Below are 14,440 nucleotides of genomic sequence, written 5' to 3'. Positions count from 1 at the left end.
AATGTCCTAGGGCTTGACACAGTCAGCACTATGTTACTACCCTACACAGTAAATTCCAGTGGGTCTCCATAACCTTCAGCATTAAATACAAAATCCTCTGGTTGGAATTCAAAGCCCTTCATAATCTAGCCCCTCTCTCCTCCCTCCCCTAACCCATCTTTCCACTAATTAGTCTAAAATAAACCATTTTCTTTTCAAGATTCGGTTTTGTTATTGCTTTCCTGAATTCCAGGGTTTCTCTACAAAAATGCTTCTCTGTCTTTCTGCAACAGACACAAGTCAAACTGTCTAATATTTCTGAAAGCTACTCAGTAATGATTTTAAGATGCAGAATAGGATAGGTGATTAATATTAATATAATATTAATACATATCTGAATTTAAAACTTTTATTTAGAATAATTAATTACTATCTTACCAGGACTTTTCAGAATATCCAGTACACTTCCTTCTTTCAGGGTTTTTGCAGGCCTGAAAGGGCCCTCATAATCTTCACCATCCTCCTTATTATTGCTTGTGCTATTTGAAGTGGTGGCATCTTTAACTGTAATTTGAAGTTTACTATTATTAAGTGCAAGTGAGAAATTAAAACTACAATAAGCAACTACAATGTATTTAACATATTTCAAAATTTATCTTGATTTGAATAATTAAACTTTCCCCAAAAACCTAGAACTTTGGATTTAAATGTCACATTTACATAGCTCTTTCCTCAAAACCACTTGTGAGATGGGTAGTAGATAAAGAATTAGAAAGCTAATTCAGATTCAAGTAGTGAGAGTAAAAAAGAAGAACCTAAGCCTGCTTCCCTGCAAAAGAATTTCTATGACAACATTACTATATACATTTCTACTTAAAATTGTTTCACTAAGTATATTCTTTAGAAAAAAGGATGTCAGTTTTCATATGGAACAGCGAATGAATAAAAATATCACTATCTAAAATCTTCCCACCTTTTTAACATATCTGCAATAAGAAATCCAAGAAATCCAGTCCATAATATTATATCCTATTTTCCTAAAGAAAGCAAATTATCTAATGCACTGAATACATTTTAAACAATTTAAATTATGGAATTCATTATATTTTTTTTAAAAAGGCAATATGAATACTATTTGATCATTTTTGAGAACCTCTCTCAAAAATCAAGCATTTTTCTTCCTCTATATCATCACATCATCCCATAGAGGAGGGAAAAATTTGCAAAGCCCTTATAACAAATAAGCATAATCAAGAAAAATAAATCTTCACATTAATTGTGCCCCAAAATGCTTGTTTCATTTTACATATTAATCTATCACCTCTCTGTCAGGAGACGAGTTAACATTCCTTGGTCCTCTGGACTCATGGTGACCAATAATAAGAAGACATAAGTACTTCAGAATTGTTCATTTTTATAATGGTAATGTTACAGTAAAACTGTTCTGGTTCTGCCTACTTCACTTTGCATCAATTCATTATATTTTCCAGGTTTCTTGGAAACCATCTCTTTATTTTTAATAATATTTCTTAACTGATGGGCACCTTTATATTAGTTTCCATGTGTTTGCTACGGGAAAAAAAAAAAAAAGCTGGTATTTTTTTTTTAGATATAGAACTTTTCCCTCTCTTTTACCTGTTGCTGGGATAAACCTAGGTAGTGATATTGCTACATTAAAGGGTACACAATTTAGTAATTGGGGGGAGTATAGTTCCAAATTGTTCTCCAGAAATGGGTTGATCATTTCCCAGCTCCATCAATATTCTGCTTTTCTAATAGTTATTCCCAACATTTGAGATTTTATTTTTTATTTTTGCCAATCTGAAGCATGTGATGGGGAACTTCAAGAGTTCTCTAAGTATTACTAATTTATAACTTTTTTCCTTTTTGGCATAACCATAAGAAGCTTGGCTTTTTTCCTTTGAGATCTGTGCATGCCAGTAACTGTTTATCAACTGAGAAACAGATCTTATTGTAATTTTAAACCAGTATCTCATATATCTCGGAAACGAAACTTTTTATCAGAGAAAACTGCTGCCAAAAAAAAGGTTCCAGGGGGCAGTTGGGTAGATCAGTAGATTGAGAGCCAGGCCTAGAGATGGGAGGTCCTAGGTTCAAATCTGGCCCCAGACACTTCCCAGCTGTGTGACCCTGGGCAAGTCACTTGACCTCCATTGCCTAGCCCTTACCACTCTTCTGCCTTGGAGCCAATACATAGTATTCCCATGTTTTAATTCTCAACTTTCTATTTATCCTTGGTCCTTTGGACATAAATTCTAGAATGTTTCTATTTTGATAAAGGTATTTTGGCTTCCTCTATAGGAGTACACTCAGTTTTGCTAGTTTGTTCTTCAGGTAAAGTCTTTTATCTTAATATCAATTTCCGTGCACTCTGCTTCCTATTTGTTAAATCCTGTGTGGTCCCAACTGAGATTTCTCAGTATTTTAATTCATTCTATTTGGCTGCCTAATTTTTCTTCGACCTGGAAATTCTGGATTTGGGCTAGAATGTTCTTGGGAATATTCACATTGGGGCTTCTTTAAATTGATGGATCTTTCTATTTTCTCTCTGCCTTCTTGTTCTGATAGGTTTGAGCAACTTTTTTTTCATGGCATATTTGAAATATTACAACCTTTTTGTGGATCTTTTTTTAGTTGTGACTTTTAGGTCATGATTCCCAATTCTCTCCTTGATCTATTTTCCAGGCCATTTGTTTTCTTCCATTTTGTCAAACTTTTGACTTTGAATATCTCCCATGAAGACATTCACTTCTGTTGGTTCATTCTGATTTTCAGGGTGTCTTGTTAAGTAGGTAAGCGTTGGTACCTCCTCTTTGCTAAGCTGTCCATTCTCTTTCCAAATCTGTCTTCCAAAGCCCCCATTTGTTTTTCAATATTAATATTTTCCTCCAAGGCTCTCATTTCTTTGCTGTTATTTTAAAAGAAAACTTGCATTTTTTCCCCTAGGAATTCTAATTCTCCCTGTGGACAAGATGTGTTTTTAAGGCTTTGCATGTAGGTATTTTGGAATTAGTCTTCTCTTTTGGATTTGTGTATAGGGCATCCAAGATATCATATCTCTATCTTTTTTGTTTTACACATTCTTGGGGATTGGAGGGACCAAAATGAACCCCTCATTTCTCACCATAGTAAACTAGTCTGAGGTCACTCCTCTTTTTGTGAAATCTAACCCCAAAAGAGATTTTTTTTTAAGCTAAGGACACTAAGTTCAAGGTCAAGAGCTGCAGGGATTGAGTTATGTGGTGTCCATGGAAGCTGAACTATATTGCGTTCTCCTCCTTTGCCAGCCAGGCTTTATATAGGCATGAATTTGGTAATCCATGTAGGTTTAATAGGTCCTTAATTGATTACAAAACTTAAAATGCTATTGTGTAGATGTTTGAATCTATAAAACACAGTACTTTAAATTATATGTTATCAAAATGAGTGTTTTTTCCTTGTAACTTCAGAGAATCAAATTGCTTGTGAAAAACTGAAATTATCTAAGTACGGCACATGTATTAACACATAAAGTCAAATCCCAATGGAACAAGCAGCATAAGAATATTCTTCATTAATAACTTAAAAGCAAACTCCAAGTCCTAATATGTTCTGGTTGGTGATACACTTGAAACAACATTGCAAAATATCATTCCTGCTATAATATTCTGAACTATATGCAATGAGATTTTGTCAAGGGCCAGAAAGATTAACTCCTTTGATTACCAATCCTTAAATTTAACAATTGCACAGCAGACAATTTGAAGATTCTCGAAACCAAAGTTGGGGAACAACTAGTCTTTAGTTTGATGTCATCTAGTTTTAGAAATTTTTTTTCTCCTAGTGGTTAAAAATGCTATGGTCTTAAGAGAGTCTTTACAATATAAGAACATTCTATTTAAATTTAAAAGACATGGAATAATTGACCTGCATACCTGGTGGTTATCCTACATTTCAAAGAAGGTTAACATAGATTGAAATGGCTTAAGTGAAGAGGACAGTGGGATGAATGGTTTAATTTAAAACTCAAGAAAGCTTTACTTAAAAACTCATGGAGGTTTGAGATTGAATATAATCTTAAGAGATTATTCAAGAATTACCCACATTACAGATAAGAGGGGGAAAAGCGGGGATCAGTTATGGGATTTCCTCAAGGACACATAGTAGACGTGGTAGGAGGGATTTAGGTCTCCATAATTCCAACTAAATGTTCTTTTCAAAATCTACTGTGTGCAGCCTCCCTCCTCTTTTGCCTTCTTTTTAGCAGTTTTATCTATAAACTTAATGTATTCCTATATTTCACTTTCTTTCTACTTCTTTTATTTTTGAGATCTCTTCCACAAAATGACTAATATGGGAAAATGTTTCACATGATTGCATATGTAAAATCTGTAATAGATTGCTTACAGACTCAACAGGAAGAGAGAACAAGAGAGGGTGGGAAGGAATTTGGAATTCAAAACTTTATAAATGAATACTAAAAATTGTTTTTATAGATAACTGGGCAAAAAATATTAAGAAATAAAAATAAACTTGGCATATATGATAAAGTCTGGTTCTCATTTTTCAAAATAACATTCTAGGTACCCTAAGAAGGGTGGTCTCTTGAAAAAAAAATTCCTAATAAAGATTTTCTGTACAGTATTGCATCAAGAAAGAATGGTTTTTTGTTTTTTTAAAAAGGGGGGGGAGTTTATTATCAATCCTTCTGTATTAATGATGATATTAACTGGTATTTCACTAAATCATGAAAATATTTTCTTACTGATCTAATATTCCATTAGTGCATTTAATACCATCTGTTCTTCCAAATTAAAAAAAAATCAATAATTGGGAGTGTAGTATATTAGCAATATGTGCAATTTGCTGCATGGATGTGAAAAAGAGAAAATTAACATGTAACAAATATGTGGATACACTCTTCACAGTTAACAATAGTCTCAAATGACAAATGTTAAGATGTTCTTTCTTATTCCACATTCTTTTTGATCAGACACTGTTGATCACAATTCTCTTGGATATTTTGTCCTCTATTAAGTTATTGTGGCACTAGTTTCTTCCGGTTTTCCTCCTACCTGACTATTCTCATTCCACTCTGCTGGATATTCCTCTACTTTCCTCCCACTATGGGTTTTCCCAAAGTTTTTGAATATGCCCCATTTTCTTCTTCCTCTATCTCACTCAGTAATCTCATTAGATCCAATGAATTAAAGTATCATTTCTATGCATAACAGTCCTAGATCTGTGTATCCAGTCCTAAGACTCTCCTTATATTGTATCACTAATTGTCTTCTGGACATGTCAAATTGGATGGCTCAGAGGCATCTCAAAACTCTGCATATCCAAGAAGAATTCATTATTTTTCCTCTTTCTCCTAAACTTTTCTCTTCCTTTTAAAGATATCACTGTCCAACCATTAATCTAAATTTCCTTTTAATGTTTAATTCAGTATTAAGCCATGTGATATATTTTTGTTTGGTCACTGGTTTTGGTTTCTTTCCTGAAAAATATTTCCTACAATAAAGCTCTTGGATTGTTTAAAAAATAAATAAAGATACCACTGTCTTCCTAGAAAGACAATCTCAAGGTCATCTTCAACTCCTCACTTGTTTCTTGCTTCACAACATCTCTTTTATATGTACCTTTTCATTTACTCACTAACACTTTACTGCAATTACCTTCTGGTTGTGTTCCCCGCCTCAATTTCCTCTGGACTATTTTCTATTTAGCTAGCAAAGTGATTTTTCTAATATTTAGCTCTGACAATGCCATCCACTATTTCTACTCCCCCATTCAACCTTATTCAGTGAAATCCAGTGATTCCCCATTACTTCCAGTATCAAAGATTAAATTATCTGTTTTGGCCCATTGTTACCTACAGCTTACCTGTCCTTTCAAAGGTTAATCCTCTCCACTGCTATCCAACTATGCTTACCTTCTTGCTGCTATTCCATGTCTTTTTATTGACTGTGTTCCACATCTAAAATGTTCTCCCTCCCCTCAAAGCTCCTCTAGGCATCCTACAAAACTCTCAAATTTCACTTGCTATCTAACTTCCTCAGTTCTAATTGCTTACCTCTGAGACTGCTTCTGTTTACACTGTATTGTGCATGTGCATTGTCAATTGCACATTGTCTTCCCCGACTCAAATGTGAGCTCTTTTGAGGGAAAAGACCATGTTTTTGCCATTCTTTATATTCCCAGCACTTAGCACACTACTCTACTGATCACAATTAATTATATAGGATCTGAAGGCATAGGTAATTTACTATCTATACTAATAGATTTATTCACATCAAGCAGGTATCACTAACATAGAATAGCAAAAAGAAGAGTATATCTGGAGTCACAGAATCAATATTAGAAACTCAGTTTTGCTACATCTGTCCCTCGCACAAATTCATTATCTATAAAATAATCCAATCCTATGATAAAACATATTTAATAAAACATAGAAATATAAGCAATACAAACAGGGTGTTGCACTATACTTTTGATATTAGGATTCTAGTTAGAAGTAAAGGTTCTCATAACAAATGGAAAATTTCAAAAAAAGTCTTACTTAAAAGATCTATGATTTTTTCATTATGAATACTCCCTCGCCTTTATTGACATAGCTAACAAACCTAGTCGTAATTCATGGAAAATAAATTGTTATTATTGAAATAACTTATTACTCTATAGTAAGTGTGGTAATAAGCTTCTCAAAACTTGGCTAGGCTAATCCTTGGACAATAGTTATATTATCACTTCGTCCATTTTTAAAAAATATCTTTTTAGTTTGGTAGATCCTGTCAGAGTTTATATTCTTTAAAACAGTCTTTAAGAACTCAAGATTACTTCCAAACATACACAAAAACATAGAAATACTTTAGTAGAGACCAAAGGGGGGGGGGGGGGAAGGGAGGAAGAGAATACAATAAACCACTCTCCTTTCTCAAGACACTCTATACTGTCTTAAAGGTAAAAAATATATAAAATATAATAGGTACAAATGTAAACCTATTCAGAATTTGATGCTTTTCCTGCTTACCTGAGCTACTTATTGTTGATCCTGAAATATTACTGCAGACAGAAATTTCTGATGATTTCGCAACAGGCACACTAAATGTAAATCCAATCTGTAGAGAGAGTTCAGATATAGTTTTAGCAAAATAGGAAACCTAGAATTATATAATCTAGGTGAAGTGTTTTTAAAACTATCATATGATTAAACATGTATCCCTTTGAATTTCTGCAAGTGACCATAAAATAATCATTATTACTTACAGATGTAGGAGGTAGTATGTCTGCCTCGGTAGATTTTACAATTGGAGATGAAAATCTGAACACAGGACTGCCAGTCTTATTTGGAGAGGCTGCTTGTATCTAGTTTTCCAAAGTACAAAAATTTGAAAAAAAAAGAGATACACAGAAAATTATACAATTGCAAAGAATTAAGAATATGGAAAGTTAAACATATCACAGTTCCTTTGAGTTTAGAAGTAAATTTTAAATCACTTTTAAAAATGTGACACTATGATACTAAACATGATCACTGATATGAAACCTTACAATAGTGAATATTTATAGTTGGAAGCAGAGCATTCATTTACTGATAGAAAATGACAACTTTGTGAGAAAAAAAGCCTACCAAGAAGCAGTAATCAAAACCCAGCAAGCAAGGTCTTTACTTTCAAGTGGACTAAGGGGCAGCTAAGTGGTTCAGTAGATTGAGAGCCAGGCCTAGAGACAGGAGGTCCTGGGTTCAAATCTGGCCTCAGACACTTCCTAGTTGTGTGACCTGGGGCAAGTCACTTAACTCCCATTGCACAGCCCTTACTGCTCTTCTGCCTTGGAATCAATACACAGTATTGATTCTAAGACAGAAGATAAAGATTAAAAAAAAATTATCTCCACATGACATAAAACCTCAAATACAATCAATAAAAATTATATCCTCAGCTCTCAACCCCTCTAGTCTCAAAATGAAAAATAGATTGCATTTATACTACAACAAAGCAAAGAATTATAAAAACTATTTTTGTAACTTACCTTATTGGACAATGTCTGTGTAGCATTGATGGGTGACAGAGAGGAAGAGGTACTCAAAGGAGAGCAAAAACTGAAGACAGGCAATGAAGTAGAAGTAATTGGCAGAGATATTTTTGGTAGTACTGGTACCTCCACTTCCTAAAATAATATATAATTCAATTATGTTTTATGTTAAAGTCATCCTTTTATTTATATTAAATCTGAAATAGTCTGAATATATGGTACAAACTCCTAAAATGAAATTTGGGAGAACACTGTAAAGTAATTCATATTTGTATAGTATTTCATAAAACAAGACAAATTTGTATATTAAATCCATATTACAAGAGAAGCTAAACAAATGTCTTCATTTTATAGATGAGGAAACAACTCAAAAAGATTGTCCACTTTATTCAAGGAAACAAAGCAATTAAGAGGAAGAATCAAGACTAAAAGTGATCAAGCAAAAGCAAAAATGAGAGCAACTTCAAGAGGAAACCTATCAGATTGGCTTACGTGACCAAAAAGGAAAAAGATGGCTGGAGGGGATGTGGAAAAATAGGTAGGTACACTAGTACACTGTTGGCATTCACTGTTGTGAATTTGTCCAACCATTTTGGAGAACAATTTAGAACTATAGTCCAAGGGCTATAAAACTGTTTTACCCATAGAAATACCACTAATAGGTCTGTATCTCAAAGATAATAAAAAAAAAAAAAAAAAAAAAAAAAAAAAAAGGGCAAAGGACCTCTATCTAAAAATACTAATAGCAGCTTTTTAGAATGGCAAAAAATAGGAAAAACGGAATGTCCTTTAATTGGGAGAACAGCTGAATGAGATACTGTATATGACAGTGTCTGAAAACTATAAGAAATGACAAAGATACTTTCAGAAAAACAGAAAGATATATATAAATTATACACACACGCTTATATAAATTGATGCAAATTAAAGTGAGTGGAAGGAACCAGGAGAGCATTGTACAAATAGCAATATTGCAACAATGATCAACTATAAAAGATTTAGCTACCCTTATTAAAACAATGATCTAAGACAATCCCAAAGGACCCATAATGAAAAATGCTATCCATCTCCGGAAAAAGAATTGATGAACTGAGTGCAGATTAAAGAATTTTTTTTCCACTTTCATTATGTTTCTTGTTTTTTATTGGGTTTCTGGAGAGTAAGGGGGCAACATAGCTAATATAGAAATGTTTCACATGATTTCATTATATACATAATGGGTATCATATAGCTTCACTTTCTCAATGGGTGGGGGAAGAGGTGAGAGGGAAGAGAAAATTTGGAACTCAATTTTCTTTTACCACTATTAGGTCTGTTTCCCAAGGTGATCAGAGAAAAAGAAAAATAACCAGTACATTCTAAAATATTTGTAACAGGTCTCTTTGTGGTGGCTAAGAACTGAAATTTTAGGAGACACCCATCAATTGGAGAATGGTTAAATAAGTTTATAGTATATGATTGTAATGGAATACTACTGTACTATAAAAAATGATGGACAAGTTTGATTTTAGAAAAAACATGTAAAGACTTGCAAGAAATTACGAAGAGCAAAAGAGAATTAAGAGAATATTGTATACAGCAACAGCAATATTGTTTAAGGAATAACTATGAATTGCTAGCAGCAAAAGAAATGATGAAAAGAAATATGCATTGTATAATTTTAAACACAGACACACACACCCCTCTCTTTGCTAAATGGTGGCCTTCTCTACTACAGAGCCCTAAGGAGGGAGTGAGACAGCAGCTAGGTACTTAAAATGTGATTTAAAAAAATTTATGTTTAAAAAATGAAATTAATGATAAAGAAAACTCTCATGAAAAATGTTTAACTAGGAATAACTTAAATTTCATATATGATGCATTTTAAAAGTACTCCCTTAAGTTACTAAAACATATTTTGTAGCATCAGCAAGTGTTAATTTCATTTTTCTCCCACATTTTTGAGAAAGAGAGGAGGAAGGAATGGGGTGGGGGAAGAGATTAATCTTACCTCTTCCTCATCAGGAAGTTTAGGCACAAAGCGTGTTCTTTCCCGTCTCATCTTGCCACCCCCACCTACTCCTGAAGGCAGACCATTCGTGGCAGGTGTACTGAAGTTTGGGTATGAAAAATCACTAACATAAGAAGAAGAAAAAAACTTAAGAAACTAGGTCACTCCACTAATAAATTTTACACTATATTAAGTCACTAATACTAAAATGTAATAAAAAAGCAAGTTATACAATTTTTGGAACTATGGTGATTTAAAAAATACCATCTCATAGGTATTGACTGCTTTAAATTTTCATTAAATGTAATTATACTTTCTTCAGTGTGTGGCAAAAATCACAGTAGATCGTATCCTATTTGTTACCTTTTAATATAGGCAACTATTTTTAATCTACAAAAGTGTTATTTACCTCTGCACTATGATTTGAGACATATAAAATATGTACAAACAACTGCTGGAATACGTTAGAAAAATGTTCAAATAAATCTCTGTGTGTGTGTGAGTGTGTGTGTGAAAGATTTTAAAATTTATTTCAAACTCTCTCTATATAAATGTATATGGGAAAGATTTTAAAATTTATTTCAAAGACAAGTAATAGTACATAAATTAAGCAAAAGATGTGATAAATTAAACAACATGGATATCTTTCATGAAATCTGGAGCAATTTTACCTCTCATGTTGCTCTTTTTGTCCCGGAGATAGATTTTTCTCACACCCAATCTGTAAGGTAACATACTTTAGTTAAGGAATAGTTTATATTTTTCTTTCATTTTGTTAAAGCTACCCTATATTTCTGTACCTTATTTTAATAGCTAATTATGTTTAATATTTATTAGAATATTCTTAGTAACTGCTAAGAGCTAAGGATAGATGTCAATGTGCATAAAAATAGCATGAAAATTTATTTTTGTATTATGGTTTGGAAAAGTAGGAAATTTCTTAGATACTACAACTTTCTAAATTATGAGGTTATTAGCTAATAGAAGACAAAACTAAATTCCTTAATTATTTCCTTGCTAACTAAAAAAGTAGCATTGCTAGGAACAAGTTTAGGGAGCTACCAAATATACATTGGTGTTCTGGAAAAATAAGAAAATCTATCTTACAGCTCCTTTTCACAATATGAAATCACTATTTTATACATTTCCAGTTAATTGAATAATTTAATGCATTTACTTTTATTTCAAGCGAAAGTTTTTCAGATGACACAATATACCACTTTGTTTAATAAAATTAAGTTTTTAAAATTAAAATATTTTATGACTATTACTCCTCTTTTACTGTCTAGCCTGCATAATCTACATGGACATATAAGTAAATGTTCCAAAAATATTTATATTAAGCAGAAAGAAGCAAGTACTTTTCAAAGGGTGGCCCAACAAGGAGATACCCCATAATAACAGGCTATAGTTTTAAAAAGTTCTTTAAAAAATTCCTTGTCTAAAGGACAAGTCAGTGTGAAATAGTGCAAAGAGCACTGCATTTGGGGTCTGAAGATCTAGGGGCAGATCCAAGCTCTGCTACTTACTATCTGTTATTCTTGAGCAAGTCACTTCACTTCTCCTCAGTTTCCTTATGTATATAATGAGGGGGAATAGATTAGATGGACTCTGATTCCTCTTCCAACTCTATAGCTATGATCCTATGATTCCATATAAGCTGTATGAACTTAAGATGGTTCTAATTAGAATAAAATGTAATTCTAAACCTTTGTAGAAACCAAATTTTAATATCATTTTTATGTGGTATTAACTACTAAAAGGTGAAATACTGTTAACTAAAATTCTGCATCAAAGTATTATTTCTGTTAACCAATTATCTAAGAATACCAGTATATACACAAAAACAAGAATTGTAGTATATAACAGTGGCTCACGTAGCTATAGCTTACATTTCTTGGATCAAAAGTTTTACTACAAACATTATTAATTCATACCACACATTTCATTATGTAACTACTAAAGATTTTTGCATCAGTATAGTAACAGGTACTCAAGAAGCCAATAATGAAATTTAGGATCAAACCAAAAAAGAGAGATGGAATTAGACTTTTATTTTTCCTAATATACTCAAACATCTGCAAGAATTCTATTTTACATGTTAAATGTCAGTTAAATGATGTAAAGTCAATACAATCATATTAAAACAGTTTCAGAGGTATCTATGTTTATGTCCTTTATGGTGGCTTAGAGATACCTTGAACTGGGAACAGAAACAGGGAACAAAGAAGAGCTAGATGGCACAGTGGATACAGTGCCAGGCCTGAAGTCAGGCAAACCTGAGTTTAAATCTAGGCTCAGTCATTTACTAACTGTGTGACCCTGGGCAAGTCACAATCTTGTTGGTCTCAGTTTCCTCACCTGTAAAATAAGTTGGAGAAGGAAATGGCAAACCATTCCTGTATCTTTTGGCAAGAAAATCTCAAATAAGAACAAAAAGAATCAGATACAACTGAAACAACTAAATAATAATGGTAATCTAGAGCTGTGATTTCATTGTTATATGGAACATCTGGACTCCTGAATGAGTCAACTCCTTCTATCAATGAAGGAAAGCACTTAAAAAGTCGCCTAGAGTAGAGGGCCAATCCACATTAAAATTTAGTTGGCAAATATTTAACAAAAGCAAGGGAAAAAAAATCAACAATAGAATACACATAATTTTAACTATTTCTAAGTCCAGGGATTCCTTTAAAAGGTTTAGCAGCCCCCATTTCTATTTGAATTTCACCCCACTGGCCTAGCACACTAAGACTTTAAATGATTGGTTTTGGTCACAAAACTAGTATGAATCGTATGTGGGCCTTGAACCCTTATCTTCCTGGTACCTTTGTTGCTTAAAATTATGATGAAAGTTAAGGAAAGATGGCAGTATCTTAAAGAGATACTGAAGATACTGAAAATTATGAAGGTATGCATAATTTCAATTTAAACTTATATTAGGATCATAAGACCATGGATACACAACTGAAAGGGACCTTTAAAACCTTCTGAACAACCCCTCATTTTTTACAGATGAGAAACCTGAGCTCAATAAAAGTTAACTAATCTGTCCAAGATGAGGAAAATGTTAAATGGAAGAGCCAAGATTCAAAGCCCAATCCTTAGTCTCAAAATCCAATACTTTTTTATGACACCTCTACTCCTACTTAAGTCAATAAAAATATTATTCCAAGAAAAAAAGTCTTTCTATAAGGTACTTAAACACCTTATCAATTCAGCTAGAAGTGTAACATGTTGATGATATGCATATATTGTCTGAATAAAAAGGATCTAACTTAAAAAGCACAAGTAGATTAAATGATGAATAGTCATAACATGTTTCTGCTTATTTCATAGTATAATACTAAGTAGGCATTTACAATAAAAAAATCTTATCTTGTCTTAGAATCAATATACTGTGTATGGGTTCCAAGGCAGAAGAGCAGTAAAGGCTAGACAATGTGGGTCAAGTGACTTTCCCAAGGTCACAAAGTTAGGAAGTGTCCGAGGCCAGATTTGATCCTAGGACCTCTCATCTCTAGGCCTGGCTCTCAATCCACTGAATCACCTAGCTGCCCCACCCCCATGCACCCAATGTTTACATTTAACAGAATCTTTTCAATTTTTAAACATTCAAACTGTCCATAATGACAAAAAACACATAGAAAAGTAAAAATAAAGAGCATACTTACATTGTGCTTTTTATCTATTCTCTGACTAGTCTTTATTCCTTCAGCAGATGGAGTTAAAGATGGTTTAAAATACACTGACCGACTTGTTGCTATAGAAATTGGCTTTGGGGTCATGAGTCTCTGAACAGGAGGATAGTGAGATTCCATCTTAAAAGGAAGCAGAAATCAAAGTAAAACTCAATTTCACTTATTTTGGATCAACTTTATTCATCTAAAAACTTTCCAACAGTTTTAAGGTAAACAAGAAATGGTATTAGCACGATCTCTAAAAAGAGTATATATCACAGACATAATTCAATAGTAAAGAATGAGAAGCCTGATAATAGTGAAGGTGGTATTAACTCATAACCTGAAATCTAAGATTCTAAATGTGGGGCAACTGATCCTTTTAAGTTTAATGACTCACTTCCTTCAAACACAAAACAGATGAAATTATAGACAAGGAAACTAGATTCAAAGTTAAAATCATTACCTGAGGACAATAAAATAATTTTATGAATTCTCACAACAAGGTTTAAGTTTCTTACGTTATACATCATGTCCAATTGACTAATTTCATCTATTCTTTGTCTATTTACTTATTCTTCCTAAAACTTGAAAAATCCTAAGAGTAAGACCACTAACTGGATAGTGAAAATAAACTTGAGGTAATAGACTTCTTTAAATAAAAGAATTTCTCACTAATAAATTCTAACAATATAAAAAGTAAAAATGTAATAATTATTTTAACACTGTTGTTCGTTTTTGAAGAGGACTAATG

The 14,440-nt window shown here is 32.8% G+C and overlaps 1 protein-coding gene across 1 annotated transcript in view; it reads right to left on the bottom strand.

Annotated features, from left to right (window-relative positions):
• NUP153 (nucleoporin 153) overlaps nt 1–14,440 on the bottom strand; it is a 52,972-nt gene that overhangs the window by 18,162 nt on the left and 20,370 nt on the right. Inside the window, exons 9-15 of the mRNA XM_044667544.1 lie at nt 13,681–13,827; nt 10,678–10,727; nt 10,007–10,130; nt 8,014–8,151; nt 7,249–7,347; nt 7,017–7,100; nt 418–571 (exon numbers count right to left, since the gene is read on the bottom strand). Of these exons, the coding sequence (XP_044523479.1) occupies nt 418–571; nt 7,017–7,100; nt 7,249–7,347; nt 8,014–8,151; nt 10,007–10,130; nt 10,678–10,727; nt 13,681–13,827 (796 nt within the window). The remainder of the gene's footprint in view (nt 1–417; nt 572–7,016; nt 7,101–7,248; nt 7,348–8,013; nt 8,152–10,006; nt 10,131–10,677; nt 10,728–13,680; nt 13,828–14,440) is intronic.

Source organism: Gracilinanus agilis, chromosome 1, assembly GCF_016433145.1.
Source record: "Gracilinanus agilis isolate LMUSP501 chromosome 1, AgileGrace, whole genome shotgun sequence".
NCBI classification, from domain to species: Eukaryota; Metazoa; Chordata; class Mammalia; order Didelphimorphia; family Didelphidae; genus Gracilinanus; species Gracilinanus agilis.
This window is presented reverse-complemented; position numbering and strand designations above follow the sequence as displayed.